Source organism: Spodoptera frugiperda, chromosome 11, assembly GCF_023101765.2.
Source record: "Spodoptera frugiperda isolate SF20-4 chromosome 11, AGI-APGP_CSIRO_Sfru_2.0, whole genome shotgun sequence".
Lineage (NCBI taxonomy): Eukaryota > Metazoa > Arthropoda > Insecta > Lepidoptera > Noctuidae > Spodoptera > Spodoptera frugiperda.
Window position 1 is genome coordinate 7,298,668 of NC_064222.1, and position 21,261 is coordinate 7,319,928.

The 21,261-nt window shown below is 34.7% G+C and overlaps 1 protein-coding gene across 1 annotated transcript in view; it reads right to left on the reverse strand.

Annotated features, from left to right (window-relative positions):
- LOC118275105 (ras-like protein family member 10B) overlaps window positions 1-21,006 on the reverse strand; it is a 72,089-nt gene extending 51,083 nt beyond the window's left edge. The window contains exons 1-2 of the mRNA XM_050696990.1: window positions 20,665-21,006; window positions 17,666-17,743 (exon numbers count right to left, since the gene is read on the reverse strand). Of these exons, the coding sequence (XP_050552947.1) occupies window positions 17,666-17,735 (70 nt within the window). The 5' untranslated portion in view covers window positions 17,736-17,743; window positions 20,665-21,006. The remainder of the gene's footprint in view (window positions 1-17,665; window positions 17,744-20,664) is intronic.
- Window positions 21,007-21,261: the final 255 nt, after the last annotated feature.

A 21,261-nucleotide genomic window follows, 5' to 3' on the forward strand; every position in this document is an offset into this window, starting at 1 on the left:
AGGGACTATGCATAAAGTGTGACTTGTAACTCGACATATTTCTCTAGGAAGGTGATATTACAATTTAACTCCTACAAAATTAGCCTTAAAGTCCCTTAAGATCATAAGCCTTAAGATCCGAAAGTGGCTAGTTTCTGCGATTATTTATTTATTTTCACCTATGGTCGTCCCACTGTAGGGCAAAGGCCTCCCTACGATTCAGTGTTCTAGTTTCTGAGATAATTAACATTTTTAATTTTGGTCAAAAATCCCGAGCTAACTGCCAAAAGATCACATCAAAAACTACTGGTTTGATTGTTTGGTTGACATCAATTAAGTAACATAATTTATTATTAGGTACTAATACTGCCAGAACCTGTGTCGTAGGTGCGTTTACAAACATACAAGTTCACATACACACAACACCCAGACACGAAACAACAATCTGTAGACACAAAGAGTGCACAAGCACTATTTGACTGCACAGTTGGACTGCAGTATTGCTGAAAAAAGCTACTGAAAAAGAACAATAAACATTGTATAAAATGTAACAAAAAAAGTATACATTTTTTTCAGCTTTCAGCACACTGGCCACGTAACAAAACAAAAAGCCGTCATATTTTTCGCGACGTGACAAAAGTGACATAAGGGTTGGCACGTGCTTATCAAACGTTTGTCACGTCCGAACGGCTCAGTTGCAACCCTAATTAACAAGCCAATCACGTGAGCGTTACTATCAGCTAAAGGTCGTTGCTATGACAACCAAGAGACGTGAATACAGAATAAACCGCTTTATTTCAAAAGGAATTAGAGTGAGATTTGTATAATTTGTGTGTGGTTTTAGATAATTTGTTTATTATTGTGATTAGTATTTACAAGCTGCCAAACTATTTGCTTTGTACATAATAAAGTATATCTTTTTTGAGCCAAAAGTGGAAAATGCTCATGGAGCCCCCTCATCTGTTTGACGTTTCTAAAGTGCTAAGGATTAATGGAAATAAATGCTTTGACTTCGACTTTGAACAACTCATCCGTATTTAAGTTCACGTAAAGTTTGTGTATATGTATAATTAAAGTAATATTATGCAATGTGTTTTGTTCCATTGTAACCCAAAAATGTTATAAAACATCCTACATCTGCAACAACAATACAAAACTCCTGCACATAAAATATTCACGGGCTAAAAACACACGCGCATAAAAACGAACGAGTATTAAAAGCAGCAGTGAAAAGTATAATAAAATGCAGCCCAGGGAACCGACCACATTTTAAAAACGTAATTACCAACAATTTTGCAAGTGAAGCATGAAAATAGAGTAAAAATCCAACGGCATAATTACCGCGCAGACAATTAAGTATTCATCCGACAGGGGCGCTAGTGTGCGCCCACAGATAAAAAAGAATCATTCACAGCAAAGTTCGCTACGTAAAAAGTTTCGAGTGAAAGGAGGTTTTATTACATAAAACCTATTTTTATGAATAGAAGCCTGTACGTGGTATTTGTGAGGTATTTCTGCTGTGTCTGTATGAAAATGTAATTTTATTTTGTTTGCGGCCTAATAAAGTTTTGTGAATTGAGGTTTTATTAGCACCGCAGTGACCTCCAAGTTTCTAGGGCGACTAGAAATGGGTCCAGACAAAAATATGTTTGTCAGAATTCCGAAATAACAAATGAAAAAGTATTTTATAAGATTAATAAATAACAGAAGGTAAATAATAAAATTGCTGATGACTGATAAATTGACATATTGTTTGTTTGTAATGCAATGTTTCATTTAATTTTCATTGCTTTTTTTAGGCATACAAAGCAAAAATAAAAACTATATTTTAGTTTAAAACACAAATATGATACAGGACGAAACCCCATTTATTTGTCCATCGCGCTGCGTTGCATCGCGTCATCGCAACGGACAACGAAAATATATTTAGTTTTGAATTCACAATTTTTCTGTTGTACCACACAGTCGATTTTTGAGTCCAGTGCCAATATTTTATGGTTGCAATTTATACCAATTCTAACGCAGTTTTATGGTCTGAAATAGCAAAATATATTTGACCATAAACTAAGCTTTTGCTATAAATATCGCATTGAACTGGTGATGTATGAAATTGCTGAAATACCAAAATTTATGTTGAGGCCGGCTAAATTTTATTTAGCTGTTTATAGCAACAAGAGTTAGAAGACTAGCACAGGGTGTACATTTTTCGTTGATAACACAAAAGTCACTGTAATTTAAAAAAATATATGACTTATATTTTCCTAATAATATATATTGCTTTTGATATGGTACCATTTGTACAACCTGTATGTTTTGAAACTTAACGTGACGTTACGTTTTAACGTAATATTTTGTTATGCATTAAAAAAGCAGCATTGTAATAAAATAAGTTAATAGGCAAAAGATTATGATCGAAAAAGTTCTAAAATAGTCCTAAAAATTGCGCTACTCTGAGACTAATAGCCATTATAATATTTCAGCATTAGCTTCATATTATACAAGTAAAAGCTAAATAAAATAAATAAAAAATAACACAATTATTTACACTCAAATAAATACTCGTATTTCTAGTTCCACGCGTAAGTTAATTAAATTAAACATACTGAAATTTCAGCGCCATTTCTACTCGGAGTGAAAATTCACAGCTGAAATTCTAAACAGAATTTCAGGCAGTATATTTCAGACATTAAGAGACGACTGAAATCTACAGCAGAAATGTGAAATTCAGATAATACAGTCTATTTTTCAGTGTAGTATTAAATGTTCGTGAAAATAGAGAAATAAGACCGGAACTTACTAGGACTTCAGCATAAGGTAGGTAGTATATAATTGTTGTTTGCTATATTGGACTGGCTATATGCTACATGGGACAATGATTGCTATATGAAGTTTCCTGCTCGTTTTTGTCCATTCAAAGCTACACTTTCGAACGAGCACCTATCTTCACTGACGAACAGACTGACGGACAATTCAATTTCATGTTTCAAAAATGCCTAATTGAGGATTAATTGAAATAAATGATTTGACTTTGATTAATTGACATAAATGCTATTACTTAGAGGCTGGGACTTAAAACACTATTGGTGAAAAGTGGGTGTATATTGTACAGCGACATTACGTGCCGTAATGTACACATCTGCCTACCCCTTTGGCGATAAAAGGCGTGACGATGCGTCTACAAAAAATACATCGCCCAAAATATTATTACCACCATTTCTCAATTAAATTGCACAAAATAAATTTTCTAAAAAAAAAGTTTCTAGAAATAAAAATGCCAACCTTTCAATATATTATCCAACTTGATATCAGGTAACATTTTACGGAGAAGGGTGCCCACAAAATATACCTTTTTTTCTCCCGAACGCCAGGTGTACGAATGGCCAATCTAGCTTCTACTAACTTATGATACCCTGGTACAATGCCCTTGCTTTTTCACGTTTTATTAAAATGTAACCTCGCTTGAAGGGAATTGATGAGAACTTTGATTAAATTTTGTATGTATGGAAAACGATATTTTTAGAATCGTGTCGTGTGGTGGTATCAGGGTAGAATAATGATTTATCACCACCATTTGTCTTCAGGTGGGTGTCAAGTCAATTAAGCTGTTTGTTGACTTTTTGAAAAATTTCAATTTCAAAATTCAGGATAAGGTTTATAAAAACCAGATTTTTTTGCAATTAAACAATATATTGATTTGTTTTATAAAATATATTTTGTTTTATAAATATAAACTTTAATTCTCTAACACGTGTGCTAATAATAGTGGAGATTATTGCCTAGGGTGCTTTTCCACCAGAAATATGCTATACTACGTTGCTGTAGATGCGTTGGCTGTTACCATTCATAGGTACACATATGTTACATAAGGGTTCCGTTTTTTGCCATTTGGCTACGGAACCCTAAAAAATGTTAATTTTATTCCCGCAAAAATACACAACACTCCACTTTTACCCGCTAACAACTACCAAAAAATAACACTGTTAACAAAACCTACTATTGACATGGCTCTAACAACGAACAGTTTTTAGACCAAACATTCGAATAAAAGTGAAACAACCGACAGATATTCAATTGTAACAAAATGGCCACCGAATGCTACAAATTGGGGGGAAACGTTCAATCAATTTGGGTAAAATATGAATGGTTTTTACGAATAGTTCAGAGGGCCTATAGCTTTTTTTACATTAAGTAAGGCAATCGAAATGTTACTGTGATTAGCTCTATATTTTATTTCCTTTATTCCAAGTTTTTTCGTATCGGTACAATGGCTGTTTATGATTCCTATGAAAGAAACCAATTTTAATTACCCTTATATTAATTATATTTACTAAATTAATTAATTAATTCAAGTCCCATATCTTTAGTAAACAAATACTAATCTTATTTTTTAACGTGAGAGTCGTATTTACAAAAGCTTTGATAAAATTCTACATAGGTTAAGCAGATGAAGTGCTATAGTTTTTGTACTGTAGCGAACAAGTGTAATTCAAAACAATTAAGATAAGATTATGGCAATTGTTCCACTCAAATATAACTATTACTATTTCATCAATACTCTCAGAACACCCAAAAACTAAAGCCAATACACTAAAAATACTCACACACTCCTCAAATTGAAATATCAAAGCGTTTGAAGGCCAAAAATAGCAACACTCATAATAAAATACTCAACAAAAAGCCTCTATTTCTAGCATCCCACTAAAGCTTTTGCGAAAATTGGAGCGTTTCTTAGAGAAAAGAAAAAAAATGCAATTTCCTTTTTCTATTTAAAAACGATTAAATAAGAACATTTTCACGGAAAATCTATTTGTAAAGGGTTTGGTTTCTTATGAAGTTGGTCGTTAATGAGAAATGAAATAGAAATGAGGTTTGTTATTTTTATTAAGTCGTTTGTAGCTGTTGTACTTACGCTACTTCTTGTAAACGTATTTCTAAACTAGCGTAATTATAATTAAAACAGTTTTACATAGCTTAGTATCAATGGAAAAGGTCACATAGTTTCACAATTTAGCTATTACATCCTCTTAGCATAGTTACATAGCACATCTCTCAAATCTCTCGTGGAAAAGCATCCTAATCATTGTGATACTTTTATAAAATCACATGAGCTGTTTCAAAATATTTTCATAAACAATAAATATCTTTTACTTATGATATTATAACCTCTGTAAAATAAATTTTTACAAAATAATATATATTATGAGCAGCAAATTATGTATTATGATAAAATATACAACACGAATACGCCTGTTAAATTAATCGTACAATCTCACAATTTTTCTATTTCCACTTGACTTTTAAATCTTAAAAAAGTCATCACAGTCCGTCGCGTCGTGTCGCGTCGTACGACAAACTCCGAACAAAGTTTTAATTAAAGAAAAACCTTCTCATATTTTATTTATTTACGAATAAAAAGTTTGTTTCGAAACGAGGAAAAATTAAAAAGACATCGCTCGCTGGCAAGAAATTTCAATTTGCCGAATTTAAAAGTTGGCATCGTATCCGAAATTTTCGGGGCACTCTCCTAAATTGGCCGATGCATTGCCTCGTAACTTAAACTTGAGTGTAAGCTTTCGACGAAAAAGATACATATGCAAATACATACATATTGATGTAGTTTAACCGTCTGATAGTTTTCTTGTTATTAAAGTATTGGATAAAAACATACCTTTTCATTTATGTAGGGGGAAATCTTGAAAAGGTGCCTAGTTTTTTGGAGATAAAAGACTAGAGAGTGTGGGATTTTTACCTCACTAAAACCACACCGGTGGCCACCCTCAACACCTGTATAGGGCACCGAGTCTTCTAACTAGACTCGGTCAGGAGCTCCCACGGTGCAATGCATGCGGCACACCCCTAAGGTAGACCTACCTATGATATTGAAATATACTAGACTCTTCTTAGTCCAATCTCTATATATAAAAATCAATTGCTGTTCGTTAGTCTCGCTAAAACTTGTAACGGCTGGACCGATTTGGCTAATTTTGGTCTTGAATTATTTGTGGAAGTCCAGGGAAGGTTTAAAAGGTGAGAAAAAAATGTTTGAGGCGGTACGAAGTTTGTCCGGCCAGCTAGTGTATATTTCTAAAACATTGCCCCATACTAAGATTTTCTCTTGTATCGTGGGTGCGTTTACAAACATACAAGTTCACATACACATCACACCCAGATCCGCAACAATAATTTATGGGTCACACACAGAATTGCTCCGCGAGGGAATCAAACGCGCTACAGTTGCACGGCAACCGTGCCGTCATGCAGTCGTATGGAATGAATGAAGCCAATGGAAGGCAACTACAATGAAGTTCGCGTCTAATATTATCTACACTGATTTTCTAACAACATTGTTACCAGGGTAGCATAATGACGTGAAGTAATTATTAGGTTGGAAGAACTTGAAGCAGTCAGCCTCTGCTTTGAAGCCATGGCATCAAGTTTCAAACGAGTTAGTTGCGAACTCTAGAAAGATGGCTAGCGCTGTTCAACAGTTTCACCTTTAAAATAACTTTAAAATAACAAGTTTGAAAAGTTTTGTTCGAAGCAAGATTTTGCGAAATTGATGTTGGTAGATAAAGGTGAAAGATTGTGTTTTGAAGTGATTGGTCCGTTTTCTATAAGAGTACTAGCAAACCCGTTTCGCCACCAATGATTTTCCGTGATTTCCTACTTTTCTCTTGAATTTTTCCTAAATTTACTTTGCTATAAACCTCACGGAGCCTGAGAATTTTCCAACGAATGCAAAACCGTGGAAATCGGATTGTGCGTTCTGAAGTTATAGCGTCAGGAAAAAAAACCCGTCTTCTTTTTTTTTCTATAAGAGTATGTTATTAGTACTTTTATGTGTGCGCTATTTAAGATCAATACATATTACATACAACCTACACGTGGTTTAGAAAGAGAGGAGAAAAGAGCAGGAGTAGGAACAGGGTGGTTTTTAGTCAGTAAGAGTCTTACACTCCCTCTCGTCCAAGGCGGTAGATGTCAGTAGATGATTTTTCCCTCTTAACAAAAATACTATTGACGATGATGATGATTCTGAAGAGACCAATTTCAATTCTTAATTTACAAACCATTTTTTTTTTATCTACTACTAGCCAGTTCATGTTATCAGCAACAGAACAGACTCAGATGACAAGAGAAAACGTTTAATGACTTCTTACTAACTAAATAACTTAGCTAACAAAACAATTGGAAATTAATTGCACAAACTTGACAAGAACATGTACTAAGTACAGTTTATTTGTCACATTTTGGTGGAAAACAACGAAAATGGAAAACTTTTGATCAACTAAACAACGGTGGTAGGTATGGAAGTTTTGTAGATAGATGAGTTTCGTTAAAGTTAAAGGACAAGATTGATGTTTCTTGTTAAGTTTTGAGAGCAAACAGGGCTGTATTCCCAAGGCAAGATAGGGAGATATAATTTTGGTAGGCGGTGTAATTCCTATTGTATTAAGACGTGACGTTGCACGTTATTGTATTGTATAAAACATGAGTACAAAACAAAGTCAGTCAATGCTATAAAACATGGAAACATCAAACTCTTGCAGCTCGATTATGAGTTCTCATGCTTAATAATTAGATCTACAGATGAGATACTGATGCTGTAAACGAGCAGTATTATTTTCTCATCACATCATCAGCCTATAAGTTGGCCACTGCTGACCAAAGACCTCTTCTCACACGGAGAAAGTTTGAGCATTAATCACCAAATTTGCCTAATGCGGGTTGGCGATTTCAAACGTATGAACAGAAATTTTAAGACCAAGTTTCCTCACGAAGTTTTCCTTAACCATTTATCAGAGGTGTCTAAAAAAAGAAAAAAGTTACATTGGTACTTACCGTTTGTAGGTTTCCAAGCTTAAGATGCGAGTGTCTTAAACCTCTGGGTCATTACGACATTTTTTTTCTCATAGTCAGGCTATAAACTGAGTAAAGTACATTTTTTTAATCCTATTTATTATTTGATTCAATTTCAATTTAAAATAATCCAATAAGTTTCCTTTCAACAAAACACAAAGAAAAAATATAAATACTAAACATTTCAAATCTCAAACGCAAGTACCAGGCTACCAGGCGAACAGAAGTAAACAGGAGCTTTCAGTTCAAGTTTCTTTTAGAAAGAGTATCGAATGTAAGTTTATTTTCAACAGTTGCGTTACAAAGCTTTGCTCTTTAAATCCAACGTTCGTACGATTCCGACGACACGCTTCTGTACTCGGCGAAGAAGTTTAAAAATAAATTATTTATTTGAAGAAAGATTTTGTTTGAAAGAAATAATATACGATTATGGAATCTGGTGACGTTTTTGATATAATCAATGAGAGCACGTGACAGTCCATTTCTTGACTGTTATAGTGCTTTTCCATCAGATGTGCTATGCTACGTTGCTGTAGATACGTTTGGCTTCTACCAATCGTATTCATTAGTACACATAGCTTAGCCCTGGTGGAAACGGACTCAGCTAAGCTGTGTTTTTTACATGGAAAGATGCGTGCTATGGATGGGTTTCCCTACTATCGATACACCGCTTAGTATCAGTGAAAACGGTCACATAGTTTCACAGCTTAGCTATTACATTATCGCAACATAGCTACATAGCATATATCTGGTGAAAAAGCGCCCTTTTGATCTTTATGCTTATGGTTAAGATCGTCAACAGCGTGTGGACTTCTTTACATAAGAAGAGACAATCTCATAATTTTGACTATCCGTCTTACGTTATGAAAAAAAAGATAAATAAAAATTTATATGTTGAACTTACACTACTAAATACTTAGGTACGGTACTGGCGTTGTTGACACTTGTTCGTTAAAAAGCAAAGAAGTGGTTGGAACTTTTTTATTAAAAACTTTTTTATTGAATTCTCGTCATCTCGTGTTAGGTCCTTCGAAATTCTGTTACCCTAGTCTGGAGCTGAAACTTATGTACTACTTATGTACCTACGTTAAACATAAGTTGATCAAACTTTAAGATATTTTAGGTTATAAAACTTTATTCATTGCCTCGTTGGTCGAGTGGTCGCAAGTGCGACTGCTGGGCATGGGGTATCAAAGTCTAAGTATTACTAGAGATTTTTCGATTTTCGAAAATTTCATAGTAGTACCACGGAGTCTGGAAATGTGTCCAGTATATGGCAATAGGCTCACTCCCTTTTACATGAGACTTATTACACAAATGGCGAAATGTGGGCGCACAGTGGCATTACGTATCGTAATATGCAGGTGCACCTCTGCCTACCCCTTCGGAGAAAAAAGGTTACATAATTATAAAAAAAAAATCTGTGTATTTTCTTTATGACATTCAGGAAACCATGTCTTTTTAAATATTGTCTTGCATCATTTCATCATTTATTATACATAATAAAATTTATTAACTTAAAAAGTTACACTCAAAAGATCTTCAATACAAACACAATATAATTTAGTTCTAACACAATCTCCCAGTGCATTACCCACAAAAATAAGATATCAACCGTCGAAATTGTGTAACCAGCTCCTACTTGAATTCGCAGAGCAACGTATCGCCACTACATAACATTGCTCAAACGTTACCCTCAGGCGCCAGCGAGACTAGTCCGTTCTGGCGCGCATCCAATAGATATAATACTCACGAAATTCCCCCAATACTCGTTCAGACTATTGTCGCACAGAATCATGAGATGCAAAGCTTCAGAAGGTCTGTTCACGATATTCGTAGTTTCAATTTACATATTGAACAGTTTACTAGTCTGTCAGTATGCATTTTGTTTTTATTTTTTATTTTATTGTTCTGGGTTAATATCAATTAATGAATTGTAGCTAACAAATAAGCGTCTATCTATCAAACATAGTTTGTCATACAGCAATTTTCTCGGTTTTTTTAAACCGATGTTAGTATATTGCTAGTATGTTTGCAGTATGAAACTAAACTAAAAACATATGTTAAAGTGTGAACCTCTCATTTTTTTTCAATTGGGTATTATGTCTAAACCCTTTTCCTTAGTTTGAAAAATACTATGCTAAAAACCGCATCTAAATCGCTTCAGCCAATCGCCAGATAATCTCGCTCAAACAAACCTACATACAAGGTCAAACTAACAACCTTCTTTTTTGAAGTCATTTAAAAATAGATAAGACTTCTGTCTCTACCTACACCATTACTAGAATGAATACGTAAACGCTCTCGTAAAAGTTAAACGCGCAGTTAACGCTGTTATAACGTGGGCTCTGTAGGTTCGAGATGTTTCGTATAACTGGCTATGTATGGTTATATATTATGGTTCACTATGCCACTGGTACTATGTAGTTTGTAGCACTTTGTTGCTTTTGTTACTAGGCTTTGTTATTTAGGTGTTCCTGTGAAGGCTCTCAGGTTCATCTATGGGATGATGGTACTGACTGGCTGTGTATTATATTAGACAATCATTATTTAAGTGTGGGAGATCCATGTTTCGGCACGAATGGCACGACCGAAGTGATACCATAGCCTCACAGAAAACCAACGCGAAACAACGCTTGCGTCGTGTGAGCGAGGTTATCGAAGGTTACAGTTACACCCTTCCCAATACCAGAATTCCCCAACAACCCTTAAATTTTCCTTAAACTCCCAAAACGCCGACAACGCTCTTCTAACGCCTCTGGTGTTCCAGGTGTCAATGGGCGGCGGCGATTGCTTACCATCAGATGATTCGTCTGTTCGTTTAACTGCTTATACCATAAAAGGTAAATAAGTACTAAAACATACAACAACACAATTAAGATTAACTCCATACTTTACGTCAGTGCACACAAAAGCACACCCCCCACCATTGGCCAACAAACGACCAATATTAGAGCCGTCCTTTTGTCCCATATTTATTTCAAAACAATGGAATGCAAATGAAAACAAGATGGCTTCTTTAATTAACTTTCAGTTTCCTGAAGCGAGGCTTGTGACATCGAGACATTTACTTAATTAAGCCTGAAAGTGTCTGAAATGGTTGCGCTCTGAAACTATGGGCTAAAATTGACTGTATTTGAATATAACGTTATCACACTAATAATATAAATGTGAAAGTTTGTTTGGATGTTTGTTCGTCAATCACGCTGAAACTACTGAACGAATTTTGATGAAATTTGATATACAGACAGCGTATGAGCTGACTTGAGTGGTTTTATCCTACTGGAAGGCGAACGAAGCCGCTTGCAAAAGCTAGTTGATAATATTTATGTTACTTAGTAGTTATGTAACAGAATCTGAGGAGTCAAACTTTCCTTTAACCTTATTAACTCGAGTTGACCTATGCAATCAAGAATCACTTGATAAGAAATAGATATATTGACATCAACAGTACATGCCTAATTCGTCAAAATACTGCGCGTGTATTTTGACGAATAAAGCATGCAGCACATACTTTTCGTCCTTTGTTATTTATTCAAAGTAAGGTATTTATAAGAACAATTGCTAGCATAGCGGCGTAGTAGTAGCGTAGTAGTGGCGTAGCAGTTTCGTAGCAATTGGATATAAAATATATTATGTCATTTTATGTATACAGATCTGTTACATACAATGGCAATATAGGTCAATGTCATACTATAAAAGTTTGGAACTGTCATAACAGTTACATACGTAGCAGCGATGTTACCTGTCGTAGCAATTTCGTAGCGGTTTCGTAGCAGGAGCGTAGCACTATTCCCTTTTGCTACATGAACTAATTTGGTACAGCCCAAAACAAATCACTTATATTCTTTTATCTCCAATCTCTACACTATACAAGCCATTATGAGCCTTCCTGCCAACGATAACAAACTAATAACAATAAATAATCCCAGTTACAATATCTTTAAAGATAAAAAGTCGGCGCCTGATTGTCTGCCGATGGCAGTTTGGATGCTGTCCAGCAGATTCTTGAAATTAGTCATTTGTCTAGAATTGTTACACACAAATATGGTTATTCTTTACTTATGTAAATTGGGCCGTGACCTTGAAATTTTGGTTAATCACAGAAATGGTATTATTGTAAGCAGAAAAGTTTTCTAATGATTTCGGCTCTATGTCAGGGCATTGATGTCTTAAATGGGAATCAATAAAGTATTAAGTGTATTTTAATTACAATATTGTTGTTTTAGATCAGAACATGATCTAAATTAATTTAATTAGCTAAACAAGAAAGATGTATGAAGTATTTAATTATCCGGTTTTTTATTTATAAAATGACTAGTGAATGTTAGCTTAAAATTTTCATCAAATTGTAGGTATCCTATGTACATATTTATTTCAAAGTCTGCATATTGTTACAAACTGATAAATTAATTTGCTCTACTACTAATTGTAATAAATTTATTTGCACTGCTACTACTATTTTACAGTGACAATTAAACAAATCACACAAATAAATCAGCTAACAAATTACTTAGATTAATATTGACTGAAAATCTGAATTACAGGAGAGCTCACAGGTGCTCGTATGGCTATAAATCAGGGTCTTAAATATGGAAGAGCTGAGCCACGCCTGTTGATTAATTACAAAGAGACTTAGGAGACTGTGCTGTGATCCTTCTCACATTTGTAACGGGATCTCATTAGTTTGATTTGACATTTTAGCTATGTAAATAAATTATATTTGGTATTCAATAAGTGGTCAAGTCAAGTCAAAGCATTTACTTAAATTGATCCTAAATTAGGCACTTTTGAAACGTCAAATTGAATTATCCGTCAGTCAGTTTGTCAGTGAAGCTAGGCGCTGGTAGGAATATTAAAATCTTTATTTTTTCACGTATAGTTAGCTTTTGAAATGCATTTTCTAATCTGTGGTATAGGATAGGGTAGCAAACGAGCAGACGGATCTTCTGAAGGTAGAAAGAAATCGGCACCACCTTTGGATATACATATGTTATACCTGTAGAGTTTCTGAGAATGAATTGATAAACAGTAAACTCACTCATACGACGAATCACAACACAAGTTTGATTACGGCTAGTCCTCTTACTCGTATGTAAAAAGTTGAAGCATTTATTTCAATTAATCCTAAGTTAGGCACTTTTGAAACGTCAAAAGTGTATGTCATACTCACACCTCTACATAGCTTAGCATCAGTGGAAACAGTTACGTAGTTTCACAGCTTAGCTATTATATGCTCTCAGTATAGCTACGTGGCACATCTCTGGTAAAAACACCCTAACAACGGTATTTTCCATCCGCAAAAATGAAGCAACAACCTTTTTATATCGGAATTACCATTATATTTAAATCAGGGTCTGTCGATGACAGGTTTTTGATGGAACACGACTTAAAAAGGACACTCCCGCCTTTTCTATGTAGTTGGAGGTCCACTGTGGTCTAATGATCGAAGTCATTAGGAAAAAAAATTGACTATAAATCAAAGTCAAAGGAAGGATGTTAATCTGTCTCTTTTTTTGGTAGATTTTTCCTTTCTTTTTTGATAGTTTTATGTAGTGACATGTCCTTTACTATGTAAAGAGTGACATGATATAATTTTCCTGATATTTTTTAAAGAGTTAGCAGTAGGCTAGTCGTTATGGTGCTTTGCCAACAGAGATGTGCTATGCTACGTTACTGTGGATGCGTTTGGCTTCTACCAATCATATTTATTGGTACACATAGCTTAGCACTGATGGAAACGGAATCAGCTAAGCTATGTTTTTTATATGGAAAGATGCGTGTTATGGATGCGTGCTATGGATGGCTTTCCTACTATCGATACATCGCATACTCGAGCTGCGCATCTTCGTAACATAGCTACATAGATGCATCTCTGGTGGAAAAACACCCTAAAGCGGACAGATGACCTAATATAAGTCATCGAAGCCTCTGGATGTAGATCGCTTCCAATCGACCGATCTGGAAGTTATTATTGGCTGCTTATGCTTATGTTCAGCAGTTCAGAACGATTCAATTCTATTATAACGCGTTGAAAATACAACTATCGTCGTGTGCATTTTCTTAGAGAATTTCTAGAAAACACGGAGTGCACCACAAAATGTTCTATTACACGATTAACTTACATGATTATTCTTTTTTATTATTATTTAAAACAATGTATTTCTAACACAAGTTTGTTTTGTAATATTCTTCTTTTGTAACTATAGCGCGTATAAAATTTTAAAGTGCTATAAATTCGCGCAATGGCGGGCGTTACATCAAAGGCTACCGAATGCCGACCGTTTTATTGCCAGCAGTTAAAACGAACGCTTTATATTTAAGCACACACTTTAAAGACTTTAAACAAACTTAGTTTCAAGTTTAAAGTAAATCTTCTGTCTTGTACTGCTAAGTAAATTCTTCTATGAGGTGAAACTTCTATCCAAATACTGACAATAGGTCTTACCAAGAAAGTAAAATAAACCAAGTTTTAAATATTGACACTATGGAATCCCACCAACACTTAGGGGAAACCCAGAAGGACTGTGAAAGCGGTGAATTATTGTTAAGAACAATTTCTCATTAAATTCTCATCAATCATCAATACCCTTAACCGACGAGCATGCATGAAAAGACTGATGACTGTTGATGAAGCAAAACGATGTAAGATTCGTAGTTATTGGCGTTCCGTTGTCTTTGCCTACCTCCATGGGAGACACGCATGAGGCTATGTATGCATGTAACAATTTCCCACTACCTGTCGTAATAATACACATATCCTTAAACTATAGACGTCAACCAATTTCAAAAACAATAAAGAGTTCAAAATTGGCATCACTCACTCTAAAAGAATGACGTGTGAAACTCTTACTGAATTAAAAACCAGTTTCCCACAAATACGGACCATGGGAATCCGGATTCTTCCGCATCCCCGCACTTCCTCACTTAATCATCTAATCCCATATCATGGGAGAGAGGAATAAATCGCCGAACTGGGAAACACTTGGGAAACTTTGACACAGTAAAGGACAGAGCAACTGCGAAAACTTTATAAACTTATTATGTGTTTGTGACATTCAAAGATGAAAAGAAGAAAAATAATTGATCCCAATTGCTAATTAATTAATCTTCGTTATTGTACACATAAAAGCCACAAAGCAAATTATATTATATTTTACAAGTTTAGTAATATATAGTAATATCACAAAAAAAGCTTTTTTATTCTTTTCCACCAGAGACGTGCTATGCTACCTTGCTGTTTATGCGTTAGGCTTCCACCAATCATATTCATTGGTACACATAGCTTAGCACTGGTGGTAACGGACTCGGCTAACCTATGTTTTTTATATCGAAAGATGCGCCCTATGGATACGTGCTATGGCTAGCTTGACACTGGTGGAAACGGGCTCAGCTAAGCAATGTTTATATATGGAAAGATTCGTGCTATGAATGACTACGCTACTGTCGATACATGGCATACTCAAACTGCGCATCTTCCTCTCACAGATTTATAGCTAAGTATCAGTGAAAATAGTCACATTAGTTTCACAGCTTGGCTATTACACCGTCTCAGTATACCTACATACCAAATCTCTGGAAGAAAAGCACCCCAAATATGATATTTTTCCTTTTACAATTTTCCAAAAACTCTCGGTCCTCTGGTTCATAAATAAAATCGTTTCCAGGCAGCCGCCGATAGATTTATTGACTACGTAATAATTCATAGAAATCGCCCAAAGGAAGTAGGTAATAAAAGTTTTTTCTGATTTCCCAAGAGATTATACGAATTTTCGTTTGGAACGATAAGTAAGTACATTTTCTGGATTACTTTTGAATTAATATCTCTCTGGGGTTGTGCAGTGAGAACTATTCAGTTTTTGCGTTCTTTCGGTTGATTAAGAATATTGAGTGAGTGATGTGACTTATATGCTATGTTATTTTTTTCATTCTAAGGTATGGTATAAGCCGACAAACGAGGAGACGAAACACCTGATGGTAAGCAATCGCCGCCGCCCATAGACACCCGGAACACCGGAGTAACGCCTCCGGAGCAGAGAGCAGACGCATTACCTGATGGTAAGCAATCGCCGCCGAACAGGGACACTTGAACACCAGCGGTTACAAGTGCGTTGCCTTTTGGGGGTTAGGATTTTAGGGTTGTTGGGGATTGGGAAGGGGGTAATTGGGCTCTCCAGTAACCTCACTCACACAACGAAATACAAGGCAAGCGTTGTTTCACGTCGGTTTTCTGTGAGGCCGTGGTATCACTCCGGTCGAGCCAACCCATTCGTGCTGAAGCACGACATTCTTACATTTACTACATATTACATAAGGTGAATTCTGAGAATACTTACATAATAGCAAGGTTCCTAAACAAACCAAACATTGTGTCAAATAATCTTTACTCCATAACTACCAAAACTCTTCTCAATTGAAAACTGGTGACATTGCTCTTTGGAGTTTCAAATAAATGCGAAAGTTCTACACAAATCCTTCCGATTCTATACAAAAAGTAAAGGGGGGGGGAGGTACATTCAGGAAACATTGGTAAGGTAGAAAGTTTCTCTGACTTTCCAAAGTCTTAGTTCTACTCGAGTTTGCATCGTTCATTCTACGTAACTTCCTCGAAGTTTTACGTTCTACAACTGATTTCATTGAAGACTGCTCGTCAACCTTTTATTTTTTAAAACAAAGGGTATTTGTTTAATATTTTATTTGAAAAATCTTGAGTTTGATAACGTTTTTCAATTGATTTTAGATGATCAATTTAGTCTCTTCTGACCAATATAGATATCCTTATCGCTTAAGTTATTAATATTTCTTTTTTTTTTTTTGTTCTTTTTTTTTTAAAAACGTTGCCCCACACTAGGATTTTCTCCTGTGTCGTGGGTGCGTTTACAAACATACAAGTTCACATGCACATGACACCCAGACCCGAAACAACAATTTGTGGATCACACAAAGAGTTGCTCCGTGCGGGAATCGAACCCGCTACCCGTTGCGCGGCAGCCAGTTGCCCAGCCACCGCACCAACCGTGCAGTCAAATATTAATTAAAGTATTTAAAAGATATGTCTAAAATTGGTACATATCAAGAAAACTTCATGCAACAATTTTAATGTGGCCAGTTTACACAGGCAATAAGAACGGGTAGGGCTGACGTAGACTATTAGTTAAAAGCCCCTAAAATTAAATACATAAAAAAAGACGTGTAGATAATAGATTTTTATCATTACATATTTTGTATCTTCTGTTGTTCGGACTTTACAAATCTTCTATTAGATTTTTACGACTGATTTCCTTTCCTTCTTTTTTTTATGTAATAGGAGGCAAATAAGTAGACTGGTCACCTGATGGTAAGTGACCAGCGGCACCCTTTCGTTAATTTCATTTTCTTCTCTTCGCCTTTTCCTTCAGGCCGATGGTTTACACAGAGCAGGTCAAGAGTTCGAAACTCCATACAGACGTTGACAATGTATGAAGTTTAAAACCATTGCACTGCCTTATGCACTCGTGTCTTCATTGGTGGTCTTCCTTATTTTATGTGTGTTTAAATGTGTCATGTAGATGACTAATTTTAATTTTAATGTCCGTCTGGTAGATTATTTTAAAACATTAGGCGTGTATTATTTATTTTCTTACGGAAACAAAATTGAATACTTTCGAAGTTATATCGATTTGAAATAACTCGTGACGTCACTTTTAGGTACGTTTTAGTAATGTAGAAATATACTGGTAACGCCCAAAATAACACCTTACGTTATTTAATTTAGGATTACGGTCAAAAGAAGAATCGTGAATAAATAGTAAAAATAATTAAAGAAAACTTATTAATAGGTACTCACGTATAGTATATTTCTTGTCGGAATGTCTAGTAGTCCTGGTGGTCTGTGACGTACGCCTCTTGTAACGCATTATGAAGTCTGTGGAAGATAAAGACTATGATAAGTAACTTCCTTCAAAAAAAGAAAGAGTTAGCCATTAATCTTCACGTTCGACATACTGGTTTGAGAAAAGTACTTATTAAGATGCTGCTATTACTATTCATGAACTGCCCCCATACTGTAATTGGGCGAGTGGTTGCAAGTGCGATAAGGGGTTTCGGTTTCGATTCCCGGGTCGAGCAAAGTATTACTGGGCTTTTTTCGGCTTTTCAAAAAAATTCTCAGTAGCAGCACAGAGTCTGGAATTGTGCCCAGTATATGGCAATAGGCTCACCACCACATGGGACTTACAACATAAATTATAAAAAGTGAGTGTACATTGTACAGTGGCATTACGTGCCATAATGTGCGCCTTTGCCTACCCTTTCGGGGATAAAAGGTGTGACGTTGAAAGAAGATGCTGATATACCGTACCATTCATGAACTCAGTCCTAAAATATAAAAAATTAAAATAAAACAGTAAATAAAAGAAACAATCTAAAGACTCAATGTCTTCAAATGTTACCAGATTTAAATTCATTCTCAACTCTAGTGTTACCAACTTCAACGATTCATATAATAAACATTTAACTAAACTAAAACGTAATGTTATCTGTGTGAATTCAATTTCACGGATTTCTGTTATTCGATCTCTTTTCTTGTAAAATTTTATTCACTTTCAACGTTTCGTGAGTTCAGTGTTGTCTAAAATGTACCAGTTTTAGAAACGGAGGAGTGGTATTTTAATAAAATGTCGTGAGTTTGATATTACATAGTATTTTAATAAAATGTAGTGAGTTGATATTGCAAAGTATTTTAATAAAATGTAGTGAGTTGATATCACATAGTAGAATTTCGTGTACCATTTCCAAACGTATTTTTGACGTTTAGAACATTATTTGTTATACTAGATACTTTATTATTTTTATGTAAATTTTCGGTTTCAACTTAATGTTACGTTATTTTATTTACGAAAGGGGTAAGCAGAGGTGAATATACCTACTATAAAACTTCCACGTTTCACCAATTATGTTATCCCGTTATTATGACTGCCTCGTTGGTCGAGTAGTGGTCACAAGTGGAACTGCCGAACAAGTGGTCTAGAGTTCGATTCCTGGGTCGGGCAAAGAATTACTGGGTTTTTCGGTTTTTCAAAAATTTCTCAGTAGTAGCACGGAGTCTGGAATTGTGCCCAGTATATTATGGCAATAGGCTCACCCCACATGTCCCACATGGGACTTATAAGATTTATAACACAAATGGTGAAGTGTGGGTGTACATTGCGGCATTATGTGCCGCTATGAGCATCTCTGACTGACTCTGACCCTTTGGGGATAAAAGGCGTGACGTTGTAAATCCCAGTTTATTAGTTGGGATTATTAGTCACATCACAGTATCCAGTAGTGGTCGGAAACGGGTTAATTGCAACCCGTTTCCGACCATAACAAGATGCATACGAATATACCAAACAATACCAATACTAATTAAAAATCGAGTTAGAAATTATCAAGGCCACATTAAATATATTATGTAAAGTTAACAAAACTCGTTGACAATCCTGCCACGGTTATCAAATCAAACACTTTGATAATACCTACAAAGTGACAACTGTCAAAGGCAGCGACTTTTGAAAGATGTTCCAAGTTATAACAAGATGTTGCCATGGCAACCACCGTTGTTAAAGGTTACTTTAGATATTACATGTCTCAAAGTTAAGGAGAGGTATAAATGTATGGAATTCTGTTTGCAAGTGAAATGTTTTTTTTAAATAATTGATTGTTATGTTAATCGATTTTATGCGTAGATATTCGTATTTATATATTTTTTTCCATAGACACATTATTTTTGTTAAAACGTAAACTATTTTTACAGTTTAATTAAGTAGGATACCGGTTTATTTAGCTTGACCTATTTGTTTGTTTGGGTTACATTTAGTAATTGGCAATTAACCCCTTTCCTAACGTCCAATCGATCTGATATTTGGTACACACTCTTAATCTTGATAACCATATACCATAACCTGTTAAAACCGTTTAACATAATATCAACATATTTTTATGTATTACTTGTTTCGACTTTGACCTGCCAATAAAAGTTCCAGCTATTTCAGAGATTAAAAAGAACAAATAGGTAAACGGACAGCCTGATAGACAGACAAATTAAAGTCAAAAATTGAAAAAAAAAATTATGATGTATGTGTCAAACTGACACTCCAATTTTATTCGCATTGCAAATAAAAGACGATCCATAACTCGCCCCTACGAGTACTACATGGTACTCATAACATAAGTAGCGAAAAAGTGGGTGTAACTGAACTGATACACGACTCTCTAATATCATGAGGAAAAACGATAGCATATCTTTCTTTATAAGGCATTTGAAATGGACAATAAATTGTAATATTCCATTCTAATAAGTATTATATCTTTAGTCTTATAATATAAAAAAATGAAACGCGTGATCAATCAAAATATCTATAAATAGATACCTATCTATTTTTAATCCACTCATTTCTAATATCCATTTAAAAAACAAAAGCATATCAGCAGGTGAAGTCATTTTATCGCACCCTTAGAATGAAAGTGACCAAATCCAAAAATCTGCAAATTGTGGGCAAATGAGTCAGAAAGTCTCAGAAAATTATAGTATTAAGTAAATACATTTGAGAAATTTGAAAAAAAAAACAGAAATTTCGAGTTAAGTCACTTTCATTTTAAGGGTGCGTTATAGTAAATAAATATATTTTGTATTTTTTTATATATGGTAAATAATTACAAAACCCTATATATATATATCATCATCATAATCATCAGCCGAGACACGTCCACTGCTGAACACATGAAAATGAACCCTATATATATGTATATAGAGTTTTGTAATCTGTAGGCGTGTATGTACATAATAATATAAAGTAACCTCACCTTTCACTGTAGCAGCGATCCCTTCAATCTTATGTAGCACAACCTTTTCCACAATTCTATGTATTAACGATATGTACTATATAAACGGGAAGACTGTGTCAAACAAACTACAACAACAACATTATAATACTATTATTATTTGAACACATACACATACAACACGTACGAACTACACTCATAATTTAACTATCACTTAAAAACTAAATAATCAACACGAAAAATGCAATACAAACTACTAATATGCATTTAAAAAACGTTTTTAATTTATAATTTTCACATTTTCATTCATTATTTTAGGTAAAAATGTTAATTTGACTATAGTTTCGCTCCAGATTTTTTGGTTTTGACGTTTCGTGTAGGGGTTGCCAATGTGCGGTTTTATTTTACCATGTTTATCAATCTCATGATTTGTAATAAACACATTATGAAGTCTATTCTGATGTAACTTTTAATATTTTATCGTCATTAACTGACAAAGTTACTCAACCCTTGCTTCTTCTTTTCTCTGTGTTCCTAGTGTAATTCCACAGACTGGTTTATTATTTAAATTTCTACAGAAACAAATAACAATAGTTTACTAGCGTTATAATCCTAACT